This window comes from Durio zibethinus, chromosome 27 (assembly GCF_047325235.1).
Source record: "Durio zibethinus cultivar Kanyao isolate XHJ-2024 chromosome 27, ASM4732523v1, whole genome shotgun sequence".
Taxonomy (NCBI): Eukaryota; Viridiplantae; Streptophyta; class Magnoliopsida; order Malvales; family Malvaceae; genus Durio; species Durio zibethinus.
Window position 1 is genome coordinate 5,582,655 of NC_143188.1, and position 18,893 is coordinate 5,601,547.

The 18,893-nt window shown below is 26.8% G+C and overlaps 1 protein-coding gene and 1 long non-coding RNA gene across 2 annotated transcripts; one reads left to right on the forward strand and one right to left on the reverse strand.

The window, feature by feature from the left end:
- The first annotated feature begins 7,618 nt into the window (after nt 1–7,618).
- LOC111280194 (putative beta-D-xylosidase 5) lies at nt 7,619–10,306 on the forward strand. Its single transcript, XM_022867384.2, has 6 exons — nt 7,619–7,918; nt 8,009–8,314; nt 8,422–8,591; nt 8,679–9,121; nt 9,206–9,619; nt 9,708–10,306. Exons 1-6 carry the CDS (start codon nt 7,619–7,621, stop codon nt 10,304–10,306), a joined length of 2,232 nt encoding a protein of 743 aa, XP_022723119.2.
- A 2,422-nt stretch (nt 10,307–12,728) lies between these two features.
- Nucleotides 12,729–15,128, reverse strand: LOC149510872 (uncharacterized). The gene is made up of 3 exons (XR_016334795.1): nt 14,452–15,128; nt 13,895–14,066; nt 12,729–13,779 (listed from the first exon to the last, which is right to left on the reverse strand). It is a non-coding gene; the product is annotated as an uncharacterized LOC149510872 (long non-coding RNA).
- Nucleotides 15,129–18,893: the final 3,765 nt, after the last annotated feature.

The following is an 18,893-nucleotide window of genomic DNA, read 5'->3' on the forward strand; positions in this document are numbered from 1 at the left end:
TTCGAGTTTTTGGAGGGAAGGTTAAGATTTATAGTAGGAACATTAGTTTTGGAAAGATGAAAAATTGTTGGAACCCATGATCCATTAAGGTAATGTTTTCTTTCATTTTTTTTTTTTTGTGATTTTTGCATAACTTTTATAATATTTAATTGCTTACTCTTATTTTTATATTTATTACATGGTATTTATTTTTCCATGAATTTGCATGACTATTAATATGTTTGCATAATTATTAATTTATCTGCATGATTATTAATTTATTTACATAATTATCAATTTATTTATTTGTGTGATTGCATGATTATTATTATTATATATTAAATTGCATGTTTATTTGCATGATAGGTGTTATTATATGTATTATTATATATTTAATTGTATGTTTATTTGCATGATTATATATTTAATTGCATATTTTACATTGTTAATTGCAAGATTATTAATTTATTTATTTGTGTGATTGTATAATTATTAATATATTTTTTTGCATAGTTATTTATGATTACTATTGCATGATTTTATATTTATTGCATAATATGATATTATATGTTATTGTGTGATTAATATTATATTTGAATGATATTTAATTGCATGCTTCTATATTTATTGTGTACATAATATCATGATTTATATTTAATTACATAATATATTTGTGTGATTATATTTGATTTCATGATTATATATTTGCATGGTATTTTATATTATTATATGATAATATATTTGCATGATATTATATATTTATATAATTACTATTATTGCATGATAATTAATATATTTGCATGACATTCTTGCATGAATATTTTAGCATGATCTAGGCATGATATTATTACCTGATATTTGGTATGATTTATAATATATTTGCATAATAATTTTTGCATGGTATGATTTAATATTTATTACATAATTGCATGATTGCTTGATATTTTGATAGAATTTTTTATCACCATGTTTTGTAAATAAATAAAAGGATTGGAATTGATCTATTTGCATGAAAGAACCATCTTTGATAAGGCTTAGGTAAGATAACTCATAATAATTAGATACCAATTTTGGGTGTAAAGGGGTGTTAATATCTTTTTTACATGTAATCGGCTCCCGAACCTTAGTTCTGATGATGTAGTTTAGAACCTATTCTTTTTAAGGATTTAGTTTACAATTAGGACAACCTTAGAAACAATAGATTCACATAGGTGACCAATTACACCAAGATAAAAAAATATTGGTGACGATTCTATGATTTTTGTGTCTAATGGGTAGTTTCTCTCAACCTAAGCGTTATAACAATCATAGCATTACATGGTCATGAGTATAAAATGGACATGGAGTACTTACTAGCTTTGATTATGAATATTTTTATAGCCTTGTTATATTTTACTAAGACCATGGTTATCAAATCAAAATGATAAAATTCTTAAAAATTATTTTAAGGCATAAAAGAAATTGTGAATTTATAAATCATTTCAAAAAAGAAGCAAATATATATGTTCTTATCATAAAATCCTATTTTATGGTACATATTTCTTGATTGCATTTTATTGACAAGAAAATAATTCATGATTCATATTATTTAATTTATATAATATTGTTTCAATAAGAAATAAACATATGATTGAAGATAACTTCAATTCAATTGGAGAAGTTATATAATTCTTTGTACCTAGTTAAAATGCTTCTATTTGTTGGGTGAAAAAATTTTATACATTTAATGATTTGGACACAAAATTTATAGTATTGTATGGTTATACATGAAATTTTAACCGATTTTAATGACATGAACCGTGGTGGACATGGCTTTAATGTCCATGATCAAATAATTTTTAAGTATCCAAAAGTTGGAATGAAAATCTCAAAAGGAGACTATAGTAAGCATGAGTTTACAAGTTTTGAGGGTGATTATATTTGGTATTATACTTATTGATGCATACTCTTATATTGAGTTGAAATAAAAGTTTTGAAACTTTTATGAAAAAGAAATATTAAGACATAGAATATTTACTAGCTATATTTTACTAAGGGTGGATTTAAAGGCCTTCTACATAAACAAAAACAACCACCAAACAATGAAAAGAGAAATAAAGTGGCAACTTGATTAAGCATGTATGATATATTGATAATTGAGTGGGACATCTTTTAACAAAATAATGCAATTTTGCACATAGTGGGGTGATAAGAATCGAAAGAAATAAAAATTACCATCACAGTGTTGTAAGATTTTAGTATAATTTTATGAGCAAATTATATAAGTTAATAAGCTTAATACGACTTATTAATGTAAAATTATAAAAGGTCGTTAAATATCTTAAAAAGATTAAAATAGCTTGGTTTATTCATTAAGTTTATCTAGTTGTATTAGAAGAATAATTTTATTAAAATAGATAAAAGTGTAGAAATAGAATGGTTGAAATTTTATATTAATGAGCATGAAGTTGTGGCCAACCAATGCCATCTATTTCTTAAAATGATAAGAATAAAACAACAATGTCTAGAGCATATAAATGATATGTAAAATAAAAAGTTTGAACATAGTAGTCTAAAGTGATTATATTAGAGGTTCAATGTCAAATGGGGATAATTACCATAAAAAAATTGAATTGCAAGATATCTTGTTAGTAATACTAGAGGTAAAATAGATTTAAACCCTTACTATTAGACACCAATAATGGGAACCCAATTTTGAATTAGTAACCTCTAATTACAAAGTTTAATAGGTAAAAAAAAGTTATTATTATGTATCTATTAAGCACTAGTAAAATCCATACAAATTTTAAAAACTAGTGTGATCGTTACATGGGGAGATGAGTTTTTATACTTTTAATAGAGTTTATTATTTAAATATCTAAAGTAATAGAGACATAATGAAAACTGTACCTATATAAACATAAAAGTGGTGCCACTTCAATAAGAAAATTTGAGGTTTCTATTGTAAGTGTTTATAAACAGGATAAGTACATGACCATAATAGTGCTAAAGTGATTATAAACCTCTGACAGAAGAATAAATAAATATTATGTGTTATATCTTCAATTCTAATACTAGGGGTTGAGATTTAATCTGCGGATATCATTAACCTCGTTAGAATTCTAAGATGTATATGCTAATTGAATGTTTAAATTAAGCGATACCTTCATATATTTATAATATTTATTTGTATGAAAAGTTAAAAGTTAAACACCAACATTCTAAACTAGTAGGGGATTGTTAGTAGTTTAAAATGCAATACATCCCACATGAAATAGAATGATTTAATTATTGATGAATAAAATTAATTTTTGTATGAATTTTATTCATATTTTAAATAATTATGTTTGAATAGAAATAATTATCGTATAATAAATTATTATAACTATTTGAATATAAATAAATTATTATTCATAAAGGTCATGATTATATAAAAGGTTATAACCATTTGAATAAAGGTTTATGTCTATTTATTTATTATAAATTGATTTTTCAATATAACTATTTTTTTACTATTTTTGATTAAAAGGTTTGAGGTTTTATTGTATTATAAAAGTATAATTGCCTTTAAAAAGTATTTTTCACACCTCAAAACTAAAATTCTTTTTTATTATTTTTATTCTCTTATTTATTTTTTCTAACAATCAATATTTTACTTTGAACTTGTAACTTGGATCATGTTGATTCATGCAGCTATTCTTAAAAAGTAACATTCAATAGATCTAGAGTTTAAATCTTGGTATCTACAACTCCTTCTCATACCCATAGTTTGCGTCCTTCTTTGGTAAAAAAAAAAATCAACATTTTACATTCACTATGATCGATATGGAAGAAGATTAGAATTTTTTTACATGATTAAAAATATATATAATGATCTGAGCGAATAAGTGAAAGTAGCTAGGAGAACCTAGAGGTATAGGAATACTCCTACATGAGGTCATTTGCTTTGAAATTATGGTGTGATAATCAGCTCAAATTATTGTTAAGTTACGTTAAAATACGTACTTAGTTTAATGCGAATGCTAAAAGACAAAGATACATGCGGAACCAACAAAACTTAGAACAAGAAAAAGTAAAACATCGAGAAGTTCACTTGCTTTATCCCTTGGCTTGCTCTGTTTATCAAAGTTGGTTATGTTGTGCCTACCGCCTAGTGTTCCTCAGTAAGCACAGTTGGGGCATCTTATATTAGATCCTTCTTTTTACCCCTTTCACTTAACTTTGCCTCGTTTTAAACTTACCACCGGCTTAGTTCTGAGCTATGATAAGAATTATTTCTTCAAAGTACAGTAATAATCAAAGTTTAAAGCTGATATTGATTAGTCATTGGAAGTTGGTTGAGTTCAATACTTCGCTTATAAAATTTAGGTTCGAATTCCATACCAATAATCTTCTTTGAGACGATTTTTAAATCTAATATAAGTTATGTTGAAAGTTATCATCTATTTTCGTCTTAAATCGGAAAAACCTCTTCTCATCCTAAATATTTGTTTATAAAAAAAAATTAATATTGATTTTATTTATAATTTTTAGTGTGAAGATTTAAAAGAAGAAAATGATAAAACTAAAAGTAAATTCGTTATTATAAATAAATAGAAAAGAAAAAAAAAATCAAGACTGCCTTTTCTATTGGCCCAAATAAATCAGCATTTCACTTTGACTATCAGAAACATTAGCCGATAAAACAAACTCTGGTAGTCATAGATAATCGCTAATCTCTTTGGCAAGTAGATTACCAACAATATTCCAACAAATTACCCACAGTTTTTGCAGGAATCAAGTTCAATTAGTTACAGAGAATAGCTAACAGAGCCACAGATTGGGTAGCTACACAATCCAAAAGGAAGATGAGCATTACAAATTGGGTTCAGTCATCCCATATTTTTTATTATTCATTCTGGAATAGATATTCTTACCCTCCTTTAACATTTCTGATTCTTCTTACTCCTAACAATTGTATTAATTTAATAATAAATAATAAAAGAGAAAAAAGCAGTAGTTGTTGAAACAAATACAATGAACACGCCATGATTATTTCGTTATCTATTTTTTTTTTCTAAAAAAAAAAACTTTATCAAAATGTTTCCGTATCAATCCACTATTCTAAACTTCTTCCTCTTATTGGCCAAAAAGGAAAACAAAAACCTTCTTCCTCTTATGCTTACTTATCTACTATTCTAAACTTTATCAAACCACCTTTTTTGCGCAAATTTTCTATAATTTAAATGCTATTGTTTACCTTTAAATAGAAAAAGTATAAAAATCCCACAAACAAATAATCAATTTATTAGATGCTTATGTTTATTTGATTTTTAATTTAATTAATTATTAATTTTTAGTTTTGTTACTGATAAATAATAGAATTATAAATATTAAACTTAAATTATGATATACTCCTAGCTAAGTCCCAACTAATTAATGTTGAAACTTCGAAGTTCAAAACGCATAATAAAATTGATTGTCACTATTTTTTTTTTCATTTGAGATACAATTGATCATGTCTACAAAACTTTATTCACATATATTTTGTAAACAAAAACTCATATTTGTATTCACAAAAAAAAAATTTTTACTGCATTATATAATTTGATGCAAATAAAAAAGTTTTATTGCATATTACCATATTTTTCATTTTTATCTATTTGAATCTAAGTTGGTCCTCACTAAGATTCATGAAAGAGTTACAAAAAGGAAAACGGAAAGAAACGTATATTAACCTTAATCTAATTTTTCTCAAATTTCCTTTTTTTTTTTTCATTTTAAATTTTTTTCCTAGCAAGAGGGAATGAAATAAACCTAGTATGTGTCTCGAAGAAGACACCCTAGTAGTTGGAACTTAAAATTTCACCTCGAAAGTTACAAATTGAAAATTTGAGATGGACACAATGAGATCTATAAAATGAGAGAATTTACCTTCTCATTGTGATGCCCAATATCACATCTACAAAAATCTATCATGTAAGATACTTTTTTAAAATCGATATTTTACGAATATAATCAATTAGTCAATATTTTATTTTAATAAACAATTTACAAATATAATCAATTAATCAATACTTTAATAAGGAATTTGATGTTAGTTACGAATAAGGAAATAGATAATCAATTAGTTAATATTTTATTTTAGTACGGAATTCGGAATTAGTTGGAAATAGATATGTAATTATTTAGTCAATGTTTTAAATTTTTAATAAAATATCTCAATTATGGATCAAAATATTAATATAACAAATCATAAAAATATTTATGTATGTTGATTTTCGTATTTAAAATTATCAAATATTAGAACCTCGATTATTAAAAAAGATAAAACTCAATATTCTACCAATGAACTACATAGATGTTGGCAAAATTCATGCTTTTATATTTAACTAGTTTATTTGTCATTAACTTGTAAAGGAAAATCACTCTTAATGAAATTCATATCTAACTCAATCTGATTAATTTTTGTTTATAAGTTTTAAATTTTAATACAAAAGTTTTTGAGATATAAAGTTAAATTATAAATAAGTAAAAATAATTTTATTCATTTTCATCACTGAGAGATGTACAGAGAACCTATTGCGGAATAATAAATATGATGTTTTTGGACAATTTGGTAACTTTTATTTGATGATAGGTCAATATCACTTTAATTGAGAGAATGCATCAATGCAGTCATCTTCAAAGCATTAGTTGATCAACAAAATTCTTTATTATTCATATTCTAATTATTAATAATTTGGCTTATTGTTGAATAAAATTGAAGATTATAAAAAGTCAATTTGAAATATAACAAACCTCAAGTTCTATGTACCCAAAAAATAAAAAATCCTGTTCTTTACTATCAGTACATTTTTTTAGGTTAAACAATTCATAGTTTATTTCCAATAAAAATTAATTCATAGGTTATTTGTAACAATTTGCTTTTAGTTAATGTTACAATATTTTATTATTCTTTGTATTTATCAAGCAACATGTAAATCGTACTTTTTTCACTAAAAGGAAAATTAATAAAAACACAAAAAAGTTAAGTATATATAATAAAACTGGTTGTACCACTTTTAAAAATAATAGAATTACATTGTTAATAAAAATTAAGAAGTTAAAACTATTAAGATTACAGTTTTGTTTTAAATTCTTAATAGCATTAATATATGAATTAGATTAGAATTTAACTAGTTAAAGCTAATATCAAGTAGAATTGTTAATTTATCATAATACTATTTTTTATATAATTATTAAGTTAAAAATAATAAAATAATGAATAATAATTTTCAGAAATACAGTAAGAAAATCTCTATAATATAAATAGATTATAGATAGATTAAAGATTTGTATCTTCAACGAATTGATATCTATCTAAATGTATTATCTCCTAATTTTTTATTAATCCAAATCAGGAGATAATGTCAACACGTTTACCATTTACTTTGAGATTAATTTTTCTGCAAGTATAAATAGGAGATCCTCTTCACTTTTTAAAACACAGTTTGTAGTACAGACTATAATAATGGCAGTAAAATATATTTTTATCATTCTTGTTTCTCATATTTTTCTATCTTTTTCAATTTTTTCTTTTGCTAGACTAGATCCTTTAGATGCAAACCTTGATGATAATGGTATACCAAACTATCTTCATGTTTGTCATCCCGATAGATATAAAATGCATGGATTGAATATGGCTGATTTTGCATTTTGTGATAAATCTCTGTCATATGAGGTCAGGGCTAAAGATTTGGTTGATCGATTGACTTTAATTGAGAAGGCTCAACAAATGGGAGATAAAAGTAGTGTCCATATACCAAGATTAGGATTACCAAACTACAGGTGGTGGTCTGAGGCATTACATGGGGTAGCTCAGGTTGGTTGGGACCCAGTCACACATTTTGATGATGTTGTTCCTGGTGCAGTAAGTTTTCCAAATGTTATTCTCACAGCTGCAACGTTCAATCAGACACTTTGGAAAACTATTGGCAAGGTATTTTTTTACATTATTAACTTACGTAAAATTAATTTTAGTTTATGAAGCTAATAATAGTTTTCATTTAATATTTATATATATATGTAGGTTGTGTCCACAGAAGCAAGAGCAATGTATAATTTAGGACGAGCGGGATTGACATTTTGGAGTCCTGTAATCAATGTTGTGAGAGATCCAAGATGGGGAAGAACTTTAGAGACACCAGGAGAAGATCCTTTTGTTGTTGGACTGTATGCGGTTAACTTTGTGAGAGGCATGCAAGATCTTGAAGGACATGATAACACTACGGATCCAAATTCTAGACCTCTCAAAGTTTCTGCATGTTGTAAGCATTTTACCGCTTATGATATTGAAAATTATCTTGGTCTTGATAGACTTCGTTATGATGCAAAGGTATATATTGCTTATATATTTTCTTCTTTTTTCTTAAAAATTAAATTTCATCAATTAATTAAAATTAAATTTCATCAATTAATTAATGAATTATCTTTGTGAATTAGGTTTCTGAACAAGATATGGTGGAGACATTTAATCTTCCCTTCGAAATGTGTGTTAAAGAGGGTGATGTGAGCAGTGTTATGTGCTCTTATAATCGTGTCAATGGTATTCCAACTTGTGCCGATGCCTATCTTTTGAAAAAATTAGTTAGAAAAGATTGGAATTTACATGGGTATGTATTGATCAATTAGACTTATTTCTTTCTAATAATTTATTTATAAATGTTAAGCTTTAATTTAATCTTATTTTCAACGTGTAGGTATATAGTAGCAGATTGTGATTCTGTTGAAGAAATTGTAAGGAACCATAGATGGCTTAAGGATACAGGGGAAGATGCTTCAGCTCATACGCTAAAAGCAGGCCTGGATTTGGACTGTGGAAATTATTACACCAAATTTCTTCCAAATTCAGTGATGCAAGGAAAAGTCAAAGAGGCTGATATGGATAAGGCAATCAAATACCTTTATATTGTACTCATGAGACTTGGGTTTTTTGATGGAATTCCATCTTTGGCATCACTTGGCAAAAAGGATATATGTACTAAAGAAAATATTGAATTAGCAGCTGAAGCAGCTAGACAAGGGATTGTTCTTCTTAAAAATAATGATGAAACTTTGCCATTAGACCCTGCAAATTTCAAATCCCTAGCACTAATCGGGCCACATGCCAATGCAACTAAAGCAATGATCGGGAATTATGCAGGTTCTTAACTAGATCCAATGTCAGCTAGGGATTTTTATATAGTTCATCTTCTATTTTTATTGACATTTTTCGATTTGTATGTAGGTGTTCCATGCAAGTACATTTCTCCAATTGAGGGCTTTTCTGCATTTGGAAAAGTGACATATGAGATGGGATGCAAAGACATTAAATGCGCTAATGATAGCTATATAAATGCAGCTGTCAATGTTGCAAAGAATGCAGATGTTACTTTCCTTTTTGTGGGATTAGATTTATCTGTAGAAGCTGAATGGGTTGATCGTTCGGATCTTCTCCTTCCTGGTTATCAAACTCATCTTGTCAATGAAGTTACTAAAGCTGCAAAAGGTCCAGTTATTCTTGTCGTCCTGACTGCAGGTGTGATTGATATTTCTTTTGCTAAAACCAACCCCAAAATCAAATCCATCTTATGGGTTGGATATCCTGGTGAACAAGGTGGTCGTGCTATTGCAGAAGTTGTTTTTGGAAAACACAATCCTGGTAAATGTCAAATTATTATTAATATTATTTTTGACTCGGTATTTCTTGGACTATTTATTAATTTCTATCATGCATTTATGTTAATCAGGAGGAAGGCTGCCACTTACATGGTACGAGGCTGACTATGTCGAGCAACTGCCAATGACATCAATGCCATTAAGGGCCGTCGACAATTATCCTGGAAGAACGTATAAGTTCTTCAATGGCTCGACAGTTTATCCTTTCGGCTATGGATTAAGTTATACAAGCTTCAAATACAAGCAAAATCCAAAAGAACTGTCTTTCGACATAAAATTGAACAGGCTTCAACATTGCCATGGGTTGCCTTACAAGAAGGAAAACCAAAATCCAGACTGCCCTTCAGTTTCAATTGACGATTTATCATGTAAGGAGGAAATCAAATTTGAAATCGCAGTAGAAAATGTGGGGCAAAAGGATGGAAGTGATGTCATATTGGTTTACCATGTCCCTCCAGAAGGAATCGAAGGAACACCTTTAAAGCAATTGGTTGGATTTGAAAGGGTTTATCTACATGCAAAAGAGAACAAAACCGTCAAGTTTGTTCTTAATGTTTGCAAAAGCTTGAACATTGTTAATGATTCTGGTTATAGGCTTTTGCCATCGGGTTTGCATAAAATTGTGGTGGGAGATAAATCAATTTCAGTTAAAGTTAGTTATAAACGGTAATTATTTTATTTTTGCACTTTGATTGGATTCAACTAGGATTAGATTCAATTCCAGTCAAATTTGAACTAGGATTAGATGGTTTTATTTTATTTATTTATTTATTTTTAATGTACTCAAGTTTGAGTGAATAAAAATGATTTCATGTGCTTTTATTATATTTTATTTATTTTTTGTTACATTTTTTATGACTTTGTTTAATTTAAATTTTATTAAAATATTTTAATTTAATATTTTTACATATTTTTTTAAAACTAAATAAAATAATTTTCTAATAATAACATTCTCACATACAAATTGAGTCAAAGCCTTTTTTATTATGTTGAATTAGATTGTAATTTGTACGATGAATGAAATAATTTTACTTATTTAATATAACTATATACATATAAATTTGTTTCTTTTTAAAATTATATTTAAATTTTTAAAATTTATAACATATATAAAATTCATATATACTGACTTGTCTTAAAAAATAATTTTTTTAAAAAAAATATCATGTCTTTCTTTTGGACTATTTTATCTACAATAATATTTATACACTTACAAAATTTTATCAAACAAAAAAAAAGTACGTTTTTCTTAAAAAACAAAACATATATATTATTGAAAAAAAATAAAAGAAGTATTAACATATTTTCATTTTTATAATTTTAACCATAAATATTATTTTTCCTAAGAATGAAATTGCAATACTAATAAAATATAATTTGAAAAAAAAGTTATAAATTACTTAAATCAAAAAAATAAATTACAATAATAATAGAATATTCCTTGAAAAAAGTTACAAATCGAAAAATAAAAAGCTTATTATATAACACATAGTATTTATGGGCTTAAATTTGTAGAAAAATCATATTTAGTGGCAATTATGATTGAATAGATAATTTTAAGTTATTTTTTTCAAGCTTAAAAGGGATATAATAAGTGATAAAGATGAAATCAAAATTTTTGCATATATTTAAAATATAAAATTGATAATTAAAGTTGAGATCAATATAGTCATCTTTATAGTCTTATTATTTTAAGGATTTAATATAAAAAAATCATTTAAATTTTTAATGCCTTATGTAAATTTTCAAATAATTAAGATAAAAAGGGTTGTTGAAAGATTTGAAGAAATTTAATCTTTCTAATTTTTAAATATGTTGAAAAATTTTGGTAATTAAATAATTTCTTAAATAATGTTATTTGATAAATAACTAAAATTATTTATTATGAAGATAAAATCTATATTTCTGATTCTTAATTTTAAAAGACATATATTTAGATTGTCCACATAAGTGTTCATGTGACAAATCTTATCAGAGGTATATATATATATATATATATATATATATATATATATATTCTTATTTTTCTTTTGCTTACTGCATCAAATTCATAGCTGTTTGCATTCTGATTTTTTTTTCTATTATCTATGCATTATATTCTTATTTTTCTTCTGCTAACTGCATCAAATTCATAACTGTTTGTATTCTGATTTTTTTTTCTATTATTTATGCATGATGTTCACATCTACCAATATTTATATTAAGGGATCAATTCATCATTATTGTCATTAGTATATGAATATAAAGATGGTCACTTCAAATAAATTGGGATTGTGTGCCTTCTCATTCAACTCTATTTTTTTGCCTTTGTACGAGGGCTAATTTCATTTCTATTACAATCTCTAATCAATTTTAGTCATGAAATAATTTTTTGGATATAATTAGTATAGACACCCCATTTAGTTTCGGGTTTAATTAGGGTTTTATTAGGTTAATTTTCTTTTTACTTATTTTTGTTTATTAATTTTTTTATAATAATTTTATTTATTTTGGTTACTTTAGTTATTTAAAAAAAAAAAAAAAGAGTCTAAAAGTTCGGAAAAGGTCAGTTGGATTTGTAAACGGATTGAAGTCCCAAAATTGCTTTGGATTGGAATTGTTTTGATTGATTAGGATTAGAACATTTTTGTACTATTATAATGTATTAAATCTAATTTTTGGAAAATAACTGAAGAAGGAAGAATTAGAATGGGATTTTGGGATTGAGACTTAGTGGAGTTAAATTGGAAGTTTTATTTTGATTTAAAATGGCATCTCGCTATTAGAAAAAAGGCTTTTATTAATGGAAAATTCCATTAGTAAAAGTCAATATTCCATCGATAATAGCAGTAGCAACGGATATATTGATAAAAAAATTTTGTCGATAGTAACTAAATCGGAAATGCTATTTCGTTAGTGATTGCCGATAAAAATTTCGTTGACAATTACTGACAAAAAAATTTGTTAGTAATATTTATTTTTCAATTATATTTAATATTTTTTTTTATAATTTTTGTCATTTTATTTTAGTTTTTTAATTTATTTATAAAGCAAGTGCATGAATACTAAATATACAAAAATAGAAAAAATAAATATTAAAATGCTCCATTTTATTTATAAAAGAATATAAAATATTTTACAAAATTATTTATGAATTCTATTAAATAAAAATACAAAAAATGACCACTTGTGCGCCTCTGTGGTAAGAACTTGTCAATGTTCTGAATCTTTCCTGCTCAGCTGTATGTACATTTAGCATAGATAAATCAGACTCAACCAAATAAAAAAGAACTTCCCCCCTACATTAAGTCATAAGCCAAAAAAAAAAAAAAAAAGAAAAGCAAATTTCTGATCATGCAAAATTGATTTACACCTTAACAGATAATAAGATTAGTAAGGATTCTCATAGCAATAAGATCAAGTACTGAAGGCCAAATTGAGTAATTTAACAAGCACGTCTAGCCAAACTAAATGATGCAGATAATGATACAACAGTTGCCACAAAACTTATTTCATTCACATATATTTCCACTAAGAACATGCTAGCATCTCAATTCAATGATTCTAAGGGGAAAAAATGTGCAGACCATTGACAATGTCATTTCTAAAGCAACCACAGAGCTTAGATCCATATATGCAATTGTCTGTCCCAAAACACAGTACGACCAAGTCGGTTCTTAAGATTTCACCATGACCAAGCCCAATATACGGGCATACAGGGCCTTTTTGCTTCTTGACCTCCACTTTAAAAAAGCTAAAACAGTATATCAATTATGTGTGAGACCGAAATAAGTGTGATCAATGAAAATAGGAAAAGCATCAATCAAAAAAAGCTTTAGTAAACTCAAACTCTAAGAGACAACTAATCTGAGGTTAATATTTTCTTTGAATAAGCTGCTTGTTGGAACCAAGTGACTCTCAATAACACCTCTACTTGCCACCAACCTTCACTATTCTTACAAAAAAAAAAAAAAAAACTTTGCACTCACCAAATATAGGTGAGCTTAGGCTTTCTGGTTTGAGCAATAAAAATAAAGGTCTCCATTCCAAAGAAGCTCAACAAAAACTTGACAAAGTTACAGGTGATAGATTAACAGGGAAAAAAAGCAATTGAAAAGATAACCTTCTCTATCCTTTCCTTCGCTGTAGTACCCGATGTTTCCCCTGCAGACAATTCATTAAAGACAGAGAATTAGCGATATCTAAATGTACAAAAGATATAGTAGGCTATGTCCAATTCAAAAACAAAGCAAAGACTGAAGAAGGCCAAATTTCATGCCTCTACTTTGAAACTCTTTTTCTATCTTCACAAATCTAGCAACTAATGCCCGAGGTAGAGCTTGAAGCCACTCCTTTCACCCAAGGCCACGGGGAACAGCACTTAACACATGACTCAAAAGATGCTACCTCATAAAAATTTCTGTAGCATTACCGTTGTGCTCGTTAAAGATCTGAAAACAGAAAAAAATAGTTACTATCACAAAGGAAGTGAAGACATTAATAAAGAAACCATCCAAGCACTAAACATATACAATTGAATTTTGCAGAGATAACTACATATCATTAAAGAATGCATAACGCTATTCTTGTTTGTATGCTCTATATGTATCATACTTGAATTTAACCCAAAGAAAAAAAAAAAGAAAAAAATTGCTCAAGCATGAATGCTTCTACCAACTGCTAAGTTAATCAACCTTGTATATTGTAATGACTAATTGTAATTCACACTAAAACATATCATAGATTCAAAGCATCCTTAAGAACAACTTTGATAATAAACATTACATTGGGCAATCAACGCACCATGCATGTCAAAGATCAAATTACAAAGATTACCACAAAAACAGAGAAGGTAGATAAAGGATTCCCACGTAGTCACTGACAATCCGTTTTAATTAAGAAATAATCTTCTCTTTTCCTAGACTGAGCCACATGTCCATATCTCACAATCAGCTTCTTCATCTTCTCATCCTTTATCTCTCTGCTGATTAAACATTCCCCACCAACTTTTTCGATCATTGCCTTCACTGTTTCAGTGAACCTTAGTGTAATAACCTTCAGTGCCGGAACGTCATACACTCGAATGTCATTAGTAACATTCCCAACCAACACAGCAATCTTATCCTCCTCATCGATAAAACCAATAACAAGATCAATCATTCATCAAACAAAAAATTTCAATCAAAACTCCCAACCGAAAATAATTAGAAAAATCCAAGACAACAAATTGGAAATATCTAATAAATTATTTTGCTAATCGGCCAGCGACGGAATACGATGGGGAGAGGGGAGTCATGGTGGGGAGAGAGGGAGAGAGAAAATAGTTATTTGGGGAGGAATTTGGGGTTTTTTTTTTTTTTTTTTCTTTTGGTTTGCACGATTCTGGGAAAAGGATATTCAAATTAAAGTGTTTTTGTCAATGGAAATATCGACAGAAATTCCGTCGATACCGTCCAAATTTTTTTTTAATTTTTTTACTGAAAATTTTCGATGGTAAAATTCGCGATAAGTGACGTCAAATTTTTATCGACGGATTTAATTTTATTGATATTATTGATAAATTCTATCGATATATATCAATTTTTTTATACAATCTGTTGGTATTTTATTAGTAATTACTAACGAGAAAAATTCTGTTAGTAAAAATCTATCGATAATAGCTTTAATTCTAGTAATGTCTAAACAAGGATCTAATGGTTTATTTAAGATCCACATTCAAGCGATAAAAGTATGCACTCAAAAGAATCAGCAATCAAAGAAGGAGAAAAAAATATTTGTGAGAGGATTAAGTAGTAAAGAAAAAAATTTTGGCAATTCTTTCAGGTAATTTTTTAGGAAAATTCTTTGGTTCAATTTTTAGATTTAGGTTGGTCTAGGAAGCTTTAGATTTAGGAAACAAGAAAAGTCGAAATTTGGGTTTTTATGATTTTTTTTTTTTGGATTTTTTTATAAAAAATTTGGGGTTTGTTAAAGATTTCAGTGGAATTTTTTGGACAAAAGATGAGTTTTTCGTTCGATTAGTTGAAGTTTTTGTTATCAAATTCTGTACTTGTCACCGAATTTTAAGTTTTATTAAGTTTTCCAACCGGTGTTCAAACTGTTTTAGAGAGAGGTTAAAAGATTTGGGGTTTAGAGACAGATAAAAGAAAAAGTGAAGGAAAAAGAAAAAATGTAACTTTTATAGTCACCCTATACGGCATTGTTTTGAACTAGCAGATATAGACAGGATCCACTCTTTGCTCCGATTGTCCAACTCAACCAAATCACACTCCACCATGGGACTCAATCCGATTTGAGCCATAGCTTAGTCGAATCGAGTTAACTCGAGCTGCGTCCATCTTGAGCCAAGCTTATCCCTTTTTGGTAATTTTATTTTTTAATTTGATTATAATTATTTATTTATATTAAATTTTTTTAAATAAAAAATTTTAAAATAATTTTTTAATTCTATCAAACTATTAGATTATTTAAATTGTGTAATTAAATCTTACAAAATTATTAAAAAATTTAATAATTTTTTAAGAAATTTTTTTAATCCTATCTAACTATTGAAGAATTTAAATATTGCAAACTATTAAAAATTTTAATAATTTTTGGTAAATCAAAAACATAATTTTTTAATCCTATCAAACTAGTAGAAATTTAAATCTCAAAATTAAATCTTACCAAACAATTGAAAAGTTTAATTATCTTTTTATAAAAAATAAAATTAAAATTTTTTAATTAATCCTAACCAAATTATTGGAGGATTTAAATATCAAAATTAAACTTGACCAAACTATTGAAGGTTTAATTATCTTTTTCAAGAAAATTAAATTTATAAATGTTTCATTCAATCCTACTAAACTATTAGAGGATTTAAAACCTAAAATAAGATTTTATCAAACTATTAAAAGATTTTACTAATTGTAAAAATATATATAACAAATTTATTTTAAAAATTTTAATAAATCCAATGACGAAGCCATTTTAAAAAGTAATAATAGTCTCGATAAATATTCTTGAGATGATAAAATATTTTTAATTTGCTACCACACTATTTAAGCACATTTAAAAATCATTTTTAATATTAATTTATTTAATAAAAGTTTTAACATGTTTTAGAGCTTAATGGATTACATGAAATCAACTAGTATCATTCTTTAGATGAGTGTTGTAGGGTACTATAACCTTTCCTAACATAATTGTACTCTAGGAACTTATCTGATTTTGTAAACTAAAAACTATTCTTTTTAAGGAACTTGAGTCCAGCTTAGCATTTGTTTAAGAAAGATAAATTCATTAGATGATCAATCACACCTAAACAAAAAAACTTGATGATGATTCCATGTTTGTGTTAAATGATCAAGCTCACGGATTTAAACGTTATGACAATTTGGTGACTTCACTTGAAATGCCAAGAGCCAAGCCAATAGTAGATTTTATGTTATGCAAGCCTTAAAAAATTTAATGGTTTTCTTTAATTTTTTATTATTTTTTTAAATTTTTTAGCATTTAATGTTCTTCCATGCACACACTAACATATACATATTCATAACATGTGCTTTATATTCGGGCTCAATGCCTCTAAAAGGGAGTAAAGTATGTACACTTTCATTAGGTTTCATGGCTTTATATAGACCAACAAAATTTTCTCACTCAAATTAAATCCTTTCTATTTGTAGCCTATGATAGGTAAGGAGTAGAATGCTTGACTAGTCCATCATGGATGGTAGTAAGAAACAATTTAGGAACTTTTTAAATTGTGAAACATCCTAACCAAGCATACAGTAAATAAAGAACTCGACTTTAAGCTAAAGTTATATCAATCCCTTATATAAAACATGTTTTTGTATTGATCTTGTATTCGTTGATATTTTTATTTTTTAAAGATAATTTTTCAATTTTATTTTTTTCAAAAAAAAGTTTTTTTACTTTAATAAAGTGAGATTTTGAGTTATGTTTTTTGTGTTACATGATATTATCTAATAATCCTTTCATGATTCATTACATATATGGATTTATACATATGTTTTTATGCATGTAAGCATTTCATGCAAGTATTACTTCATTTCATTTCTCCATGCATAAAAGATGTGAATGCATAATTGCTAGTTAACAGTAATCTTCGCTTTCTCTAGTTTTATACATAGTTTAGTTGAAAATGAACACTTATTTTATTTGTTTGAAAATGCTTTTTGAGCATTATAACAGGTTTCCATTAATTGGAAAAGATTTGTAAACACTTAAAATTTTTTTCAACATTTAAGTTTGGATTGTTTAACAATGAAAATCCATATATTTTTTTCTTTCAATTGAAAAAAATGATTTTTTTTTTAATTTTTCATAAGCCTTATTTTCACTTGTCTAAGAAGATGGTCTTCATTAAAGCTTTGACAATGAAAAGACTTCTTAATTTGCAAAATCTTTTTAAAATTTTTTTGAAGGTCAATACATGAAACACTTTTTGAAAGATCTTAAATTATGGTAGTTTGACAAATGTCAAGACTACTCCAAACACATCATTACCCAATTTCCTTTAGAATGTTCAAACCCTTCGATATTTTCCTTTGGGAAAATCATTGAAAAGACTCTTATTTCTCTAATATTTTGACCAACATATTGAACTATGCAACATTCATTTTCTCTTTTAGTCATTTCCCCAAAGTTGTCTTTTGTTTACATTTTGGAGTAAATTTACCAAAAGAGCTAAAGTTATATGATGTCAATAATATCATTTGTTTCAACATTTTGATGTGCGACATTTTTTGTCATTGAACAAAGATTACATGAACAACCTAAGTGAACTTGAAAATAAAGATTGTTACATTGGGCATTTGCTTGATTAGAAAATTGAGATGACACATTCTAAGAATGAATTATGAGAAAAAAAAAAGAAAAAAAAGGAAAAGGAAAGTTGATTATAACATCATGCATGTGAGGCATTCAAACAAATTCAAAATAGAAGAGAAAAGAAAGTCATTGTTATAATGTATAGGTCCATGAACCTATCGATAGATATAACTTTAGGATTTGTCACTAATCTTTTTTGTATAAATGTGATTTGCTACCTAATTGAATTTGTCTCATTTTAAAGAGACGTCCCAAGCTTGACTCAAGTATCTTTAAAGGTAAATTCTAGTTTACAAAACCATAACTAAGTCTGGGAGTACGGTTCTGCATGAAGAAGGTTAAAGCACCCTTACAACACCAATTCAAAAAAAAGTACCAGTTGATTTCATGTTATCTAAGCCTTTAAACATGTTTATAATTTTACCAAGTAGATTTAATATTTGAAA